The sequence below is a fragment of the Nelumbo lutea genome, chromosome 5 (assembly GCF_056320005.1).
Source record: "Nelumbo lutea isolate HS-2025 chromosome 5, American lotus-T2T, whole genome shotgun sequence".
Classification (NCBI taxonomy): Eukaryota; Viridiplantae; Streptophyta; class Magnoliopsida; order Proteales; family Nelumbonaceae; genus Nelumbo; species Nelumbo lutea.
Genome location: NC_142688.1, coordinates 8,756,643 through 8,764,580, shown reverse-complemented (window position 1 = coordinate 8,764,580; position 7,938 = coordinate 8,756,643). Strand labels below are relative to the sequence as shown.

The window sequence follows — 7,938 nt, the reverse complement described above, 5'->3', positions numbered from 1 at the left end:
ATGATCATTCTTTTCTCCTCTGGAATAAAATCCCATTCCAATTGATTCAAATTTTTATTGGGATTCCTGTTTTAACAAAACAAAATATAAGAATAGACCATCCCAATTCTAAATATGAAGGTTTTTTATTCCGATTTTGATTTAAATTCTGACTGCAAAACCAAACGGACTCTTAATATTTTTTATTTTTATTTTTTCTAACATTCCTCTCGTGTTCTAGGCTTCTAGCCACGTTTGTGAACTTGGGACCAGGTGGGAGCTAGGTGACATCATCGCCTGCTAGATTTTCTGTTCTTTGGTACTTTGACAGACTGCTAGATTTTCGACTTGCTACGCTCAAAGTCTTCAACGTCTTTCCTTCCCCAGTGGGTTATTTTTTGCGCTCTTGCTCGCTCCCTCGTTCTCTCCATTTTCCTACTCCCTGACTCCGGAATCCTCCGACTGGTGGACCTAGTATAGCGTTCAACTTAATTTCTATCTCTCTCGCCCTTTTCCCTGGCATGGCAGATAAGTTAGCTCTGCCTCTCTTGCTACCAGGTCCACCTCCCTCAAAGCCAATCTTCCAAGAACAACCCCGCCATGCCAACAACACTTCCTCCTCCTCTTCTTCTACGTTAGCTCCTCTTCTCCAAGACCTTCTCCAACAAATTCCAAAGTCTTCCCAAAACCCCAATTCTCGAAACCCCCAAAGCCATCATCTCCCTCACGCCCCACCGCCCCCTATCCTCCTCCGAAGACGAACTCGCCTTGGCAAATCCCGCGATGAAAACCGAGGAAAGCCCTGGGCCTCCGACCGTCTCTCTCCACAAGGTCAGCAAATCCTTCAAACCCTCCTTAATTGCGAAAACAATGATTTTAACATTGATCAAATCCTCCGCACTTTAATTCAGCCGCAGCAACAAGAGTATTTATCAGATATTGACTTAGAATGTCTGTCTGCCGACTTATTAGTTATAATTAAAGGTCTAGGATTCCATAAAAAGTCTGAAATGGCTTTGAGTGTCTTTGAGTGGATGCGGAATCGTGATGATTCCAAATTCCTCTTGAATGGTCCTGTCTTAGCTGTGCTTATCGGTATCATGGGTAAGGAAGGTTGGGTTTCCGCTGCCTCTTCTTTGCTACACAGCCTTCGTAGAGATGGTTTTTCAATTGATGTCTATACTTATACTTCTATGATAACTGCTTGCTCAAGAAATGGGAGGTATAGGGACGCAGTGTTGGTTTTTAAGAAGATGGAAGAAGAGGGATGCAAGCCTACCTTAATAACATACAATGTGATTCTTAATGTATATGGGAAGATGGGAATGCCATGGAGTAAGATTCTTGCAATTGTTGACAGGATGAAGAATGAGGGTGTCCTTCCTGATTCTTACACCTATAATACTCTTATAAGTTGCTGCCGCCGCGGTTCTTTGTATGAAGAAGCTGCTAGAATTTTTGAGGAGATGAAATCAGCAGGTCTTGTTCCTGATAAGGTTACTTATAATGCACTATTGGATGTTTATGGGAAGTCACGGCAGCCCAAGGAAGCCATGAAGGTTTTGCAGGAGATGGAGGCAAATGGGTTTTCCCCGGGCACTGTCACTTACAATTCCTTGATTTCAGCTTATGCCAGGGACGGTCTCTTGGAAGAAGCAATGGAGCTCAAGTCCCAAATGGTGGAAAAGGGGATAAGGCCAGATGTCTTTACCTACACCACCTTGTTATCCGGATTTGAGAAGGCTGGGAAGGATGAATCTGCGCTGAAGATTTTCGAGGAGATGAAAAATGCTGGGTGCAAACCCAATATTTGCACTTTTAATGCCCTTATCAAGATGCATGGGAACCGCAGGAAGTTTGCAGAGATGATGGAGGTCTTTGAGGAGCTCAGGACTAGTCAGTGTACCCCAGATATTGTTACTTGGAACACACTGTTGGCAGTGTTTGGGCAGAATGGGATGGATTCAGAAGTTTCTGGTGTGTTCAAGGAAATGAAGAAGGCAGGATTTGTACCTGAAAGGGATACATTCAACACCTTGATTAGTGCTTACAGCCGCTGTGGGTCATTTGACCAAGCTATGGCCGTTTATAGGAGTATGCTGGATGCTGGTATCAGTCCAGACCTTTCCACCTATAATGCTGTCTTAGCTGCACTGGCTCGTGGAGGGCTTTGGGTACAAGCAGAGAAAATACTAGCTGAAATGACGGATGGCTGCCAATGTAAACCCAATGAGATTACATATTGCTCTTTACTACATGCTTATGCCAATGGTAATGAGATTGAACGAATGCGTGCTCTTGCTGAAGACATATATTCTGGTGTAATTGAGCCACATGCTGTGCTTGTGAAGACCCTTGTTCTGGTTAATAGCAAGAGTGACCTTCTAATGGAAACAGAGCGAGCTTTCTTAGAGCTGAGAAGAAGAGGGTTTTCTCCTGACATTACTACGCTGAATGCCATGATCTCTATCTATGGCAGGAGACAGATGGTTGTGAAAGCTAATGAGATTTTGAACTTCATGTGCCAAAATGGGTTTACTCCTACCTTAACAACCTACAATAGCTTAATTCACATGTATAGTCGATTGGGAAACTTTGAGAGATCAGAAGAAATTCTCAGAGAAATACAGGCAAAAGGTTTAAGACCTGACCTTATCTCTTACAATACTGTCATTTTTGCCTATGGGAGGAAGGGCAGAATGCAAGATGCCTCACATATATTTGCAGAACTTATAGATTCCGGGCTTAGTCCTGATGTCATAACTTACAATACCTTCATTGCAAGCTATGCAGCACAGTCAATGTTTGTGGAGGCTATTGATGTCATCCAATACATGATCAAACAAGGGTGTAAACCAAACCAGAACACTTATAACTCCGTTGTAGATTGGTATTGTAAGCATGGCAGACAGGAAGAGGCTAGCATGTTTGTTCAAAACCTTCGCAGGCTTGATCCATACATATCAAAGGAGGAAGAATGCCAGCTATCTGAACGAATAAGAAGGAAATAGTTTGAGAGGATCTTCTGTGGGAAACAGGATAACATATCAGCTGCTGTACACTTTACTCTCCAAGGATTGATTTCAGTTATCTATTCTATGCTATTTTTTTCTTTCTTGAAGATGAGCAGAAATCCTTTAATTTCTGGAACTATAGTTGCAGATGATATATGATCTCAGTCTGGGGCTAGGATTTTTGTCATCAGACAACCTTGTCTGGTGGCAAGTTTCTACACATGTCAATGGAGAAAGTCTTGAAAGCTGAATGCAGTGGTAGCATGTATTATGTACAAAATACCTGCATAATTAAATTAAGTATCATTTTGCAGTTGACTAGTGGTTTACTGGTCTCTGCAAAATATTTATTTCATTGTACTCTTTGCTCTTAAATATTGGATTGTAGAATTCTATTCAATTACTGCTTCCTTTCTTGCCTTGTTCAATGACAATGAAGACTGCAATTCATTATAATGGAGAACCGAGTGAATCAGCTTAAGTCCGGGATGAGGTGCAGGAATGGATGCGTGTATGGGGCATTGAATCAGCTTTTGGTTGTCATGTTTGATTGTTTTAAATAGAAAGGATTAATTTGTATGGGAAAGGTGAGCCTTCTCTTAAGCATATTTTGTTCTTTCGTAATTTCATTTCTCAAGAAACCATAGGCTAAAATTGTTTGTTGAATAATGATCTATACCGTGGTACCATGGCAATGATGTTATTATACACATGTTATGCATTTGTGCTGTATAGAGAATCTTTAAAAATGATTAGTTTAGTATATAGGGGGAACTTGGGCTGGGTTAGCCCAAACGACAACCTGAAAAATTGGGGCTGGGTTGAAGATCCGGTTAGAGTTAGGGTTGAAAAATATGAAACTGATTTAACTTTGGGTTGCATTAGGGTTATGGTCTTGGGCAACCTAACCCAGCCTGAACCTGACATGCCTTCATATTTTCACTTATAAATATTTATTTATCTATGTGTGTATTTATATATAAACGTATCTATGTGTATGTATTAATTAACATCGGGTTTAAAAGGGAAAGATTTTTTAGTATAAAACACCATAACTTTGTCCCTGTATATATATTAATGCTGAATCTAGTTAATCTCAATTAGCTAATCTTAGGTCTAAGGAGTAAGAAAGTTTCTTTGAAAAACAAAAAGAAGTGGGGAAATTTGGCCATCCCAAATCCAAGAACATTTCTTTTTGAAAAACAAATAGAAGTGGGAAATTAGTGTTTAAATCATTGCTACTACTTCTACCCATGTCCTTTGTGGTCTACCCCTAGCTCTTCTAGCCCCTTCCATTTGTAAGAAATCACTTCTTCTAGCTGGAGCTGTTGGTGGTCTTCTATGCATGTGACTAAACCATCTTAGTCTACTTAGTCTACTCTCTCATTTTCTCACTTATTGGAGCTACTCCTAAGTTTCTACCAATCCAGATCTCCCGTGGGTAGGATATCTGAACATGGTTTCTATAGAGCTTAATTCCTGATCCTATCCTTTCTAGTTTTTCCATTCATTCATCTTAACTTTTGCATTTCTGCCACATTCATTTTCTGAATATGTTATTTTGTCTGTGCAACGCTCTGCTCCATACAACATAGCTGGCCTTATAACTCTTTTATAGAGTTTTTCTTTTAATATAAGTGGTATTCTCCTCCTATCACACAAAAGTCCAAATGGCTGAACCTGAACTATCAATCCCAGAAATCATTCAAACCTCTTGGTGTAATCATCGAGTATGAGACCTACTTGATGTACATTCTCTTGCCACCTCATTGTCCAATAATATAATTCGATTATTGATATGGCATTGACATTAATATTATATGTTGAACCTCTATACCATGAAGTGCCAGTTCTGGAAAATCAAGGCCTGATTTGATTTAATGAGCAATTGTGTGCAGAGTTTCAGATATTATATTGTTATGTATTGCACATTTAGTTAGATTTTATAAATAAGCTTATATATACAAATGTGAATTCTAATTTTTTATCTTTGTTATTTGTTTTTTGTATAGATGTAGACATATTAGATCAAACTTTTACATGTTCATTGTGGTTTGATATGTATTAAATTTATTTGAAAATTGTAATAAATTTTGAATACAGGGATCTATGCAAATTATACTAGCTTGAGAAAATTTTTAGTTTTTAATAACATAATATCTTTTATTAGAAAATTGTGTGCAATTTTTTTTTTTGTAATGTATGGATGATACAAGTGATGTTTGCACTAATCAGTAAAGGATTTAGGTTTTTGTGGTTTAGACAAATGTATACATTTTCTAAACGTTGTTATAGATCCACATTTTGATATGTAGTGGCAAACAAAAAGTTAACTAAAGAAATAGCAGTGGTTATGATTGCTATTTCTTTGTGTGTGTGTGTGTAAGTTAGCCATGCACACAAACATTCCATCCACTTGCTTTTTGCTTTCAAATAATGACCAATGACTTAGTGCAAAAAATATTGCCACTCACCCTTCAAATGTGATATCAGACTTCCCATCGTGAATGGTTCGACGATTTTGCAGAAAAAGATGGTTTGATGATTCTAATATGGTGTCAAGCCTGTAATCAGAATCAAGTCTGTATCTCAACATTTTCTATGGCATCAAACCTGAACCTGGTTTTCTGGTAAGGTGTCTGAAGTTTCTATGGAGCTGTGACTGCAACTGATGTCAAAAAACTGTAGCGAGGCCAAGCCTGCATGTAACTTCACTCGCTAAGTATTTGATAAAAAGATTCACTACTAGGCTTGGGTTAACAGCAGCAGATGAGTGAATGATTCTCTCAAGTCAACATTATCTCAACTTGCTTTGTTCAATCAAATAAGTTTCAAACGTGCCTATAAGGTCAATACGGTTTTCATGAGGATTGGAAATGGAAACCTACTCGGAAGTATGGTTTCCATGATTGTTAGCTGTGAAGGTATGAGTCAAACTCAAGAAGATAACTCACTCACTCAGAAGATTAACAGTTCTTTTGCTTCTGCAGTCATGTCTCTAGCACACATTGCTCCAATATAACACGTGGCTGCAATACTTGCAAGGCATGACACGTTCTTCTAACTGGTGGAGGTACCTTACCTAATCTATTGACAAATCATAAATTCTTTTAGCAATGGGACATCTAGAAGAGAATCTGGGTCAATTCTATTATCCCTGGTTTAATCGACCAATCCGCCAACTTGGTTGGACCAAGAATTCTCAGCTTTTCAAACATATTCACATCGGCCCATTTTTTTTGGCTTGACTCAGGTATTCCATTATCATTTCTTGGGAGATATTGACAATTGGGTTTGTATCTTATAATTGTTGTTCTGGAGAAGCATCCTGTAATTATGAAAACCTTATCTTGGAATGTCCAAGGGTGTAACAACCTTAGGACTTTAAGACTCTTGAAAAGGATCTGTCACATTCATAATCTGGACATTGTTTTCTATCCAAAGATGTCTGCAAACAAATACAAACTATTGGGTAGAAAACTGGTAGGCCCCCAATTAATTTTATGTATGCCAGGAAGGGGAAAGGTCAGCTTTCGGCCAAGGGGGGGAAATAATTGAACATGGGGGAACTTATGGCTGGAGGGAATAAGGAGAGTTTTGTGGCATTTATAGCTTGTCAGTTGAGAATAAGAAGAGTGTGGGGCATTTAGCATTTATAGCCTGTTAGTTGGGAATAAGAAGAGTGTGGGGCATTTATAATTCGGCCAGCTGGGCATTTATTATGGAAGGCAGTTATGTTGTAAGATGTGTATAAGAAGGGGCTTTGGGGGATGGAGGAGGGGGACTTTTGCTGAGTAAAGAATTATGTGAATGCTTGGGAGAGCCGGCGGTCTCTCGAAGAACCGACCCACTGTAAGTGATCTTCTTTTCTTCTGAATGACTACCAGTTCCCTGTTGATATTCTAGTGGTGTGGATTTTGCCGAGTCTGCAAATTGCGTGTCAAGTCTCTGGGACTTATCAAAAACTTGGATATACTGAATACTGTGGAGTGCTAGCACAGAGACTGCCTTAGGGGTTATATTATGCCCCGAAACATCATATGGGATTGGATATTATTTCAAAAGATGATAGAATGATAGCTGCAAATATATCGGTGGGTCAAAATGAGGGAAGCTGGTTGTTGTGTTTAGTTTATGGTTATCCTGATTAGCTAAAAAGACAAAAACTTTGGGGGGGGGGTTCTGCATTCATAGAAGATCATTCACACTGGATGATGTTGGGGGATTCGAATGGTATAATTGATTGTGATGAGATTATCAAGGGAGTAAACTGTCCTCTAATAAAGCATCCAAAGCACTTTAAACATTAATTCAGTCTTATATGCTCCAAGAGATTTAAATGGTGGGTAACCATTTCACTTGGACAAATGGAGAAGGGGGAAAAGGTTAGTAAAAGAAAAGCTTGACCGTGGTTTGGCTACTTCCTGGTGGTGTTCTAAGTGAACAGAGGAAGATGAGTGTAAAAATATAATTAAAGATAACTGGCCTTGCCTGCCTAACAAGAATGGAATGGACCATCTCATACATAAGATGTAAGAGGAGTTTAAAGATTTGGAACATGTCTAGATTTGGGGTTATAGAAGAAAAATTGAAACAATTAGAATCTACAATAAGCACCATTCGAAATATTGAAGAAACTTCACATAGAAACAGGGAGTTGGAAAAACTAAGGAAAGAATATGATAAGTGGCTTCACAGGGAGGAGCAAATGTGGAGGGTGAAGTCAAGGGAGATCTGGTTGAGAGGGTGACAGAAATATAAAGTATTTTCATATGATTGCAAATTTTCATAGAAAACACAACTCTATTGACTTCCTAAAAAATGGTAATGGAGAAGTTGTGGATGTAGATGAAATAGCCAAGTTATTCAAGAAACAAGCTATGGAGAATAATGACTCTGTTACCCAAGAGAATCTTGACATTAGTGGTCTCATTGGGACAAAACT

General features: G+C 38.8%; 1 protein-coding gene across 1 annotated transcript; it reads left to right on the top strand.

The window, feature by feature from the left end:
* The first annotated feature begins 254 nt into the window (after window positions 1-254).
* On the top strand, window positions 255-3,393 carry LOC148850192 (Pentatricopeptide repeat (PPR) superfamily protein). Its single transcript, XM_088947658.1, has one exon. It carries the CDS (start codon window positions 501-503, stop codon window positions 2,988-2,990), a length of 2,490 nt encoding a protein of 829 aa, XP_088803784.1. The 5' UTR covers window positions 255-500; the 3' UTR covers window positions 2,991-3,393.
* The last annotated feature ends 4,545 nt before the right edge of the window (window positions 3,394-7,938 follow it).

Excerpts from the sequence above, each read along its gene's own strand:
- LOC148850192 (XM_088947658.1), top strand. The coding sequence starts at position 501 with ATGGCAGATAAGTTAGCTCTGCCTCTCTTGCTACCAGGTCCACCTCCC.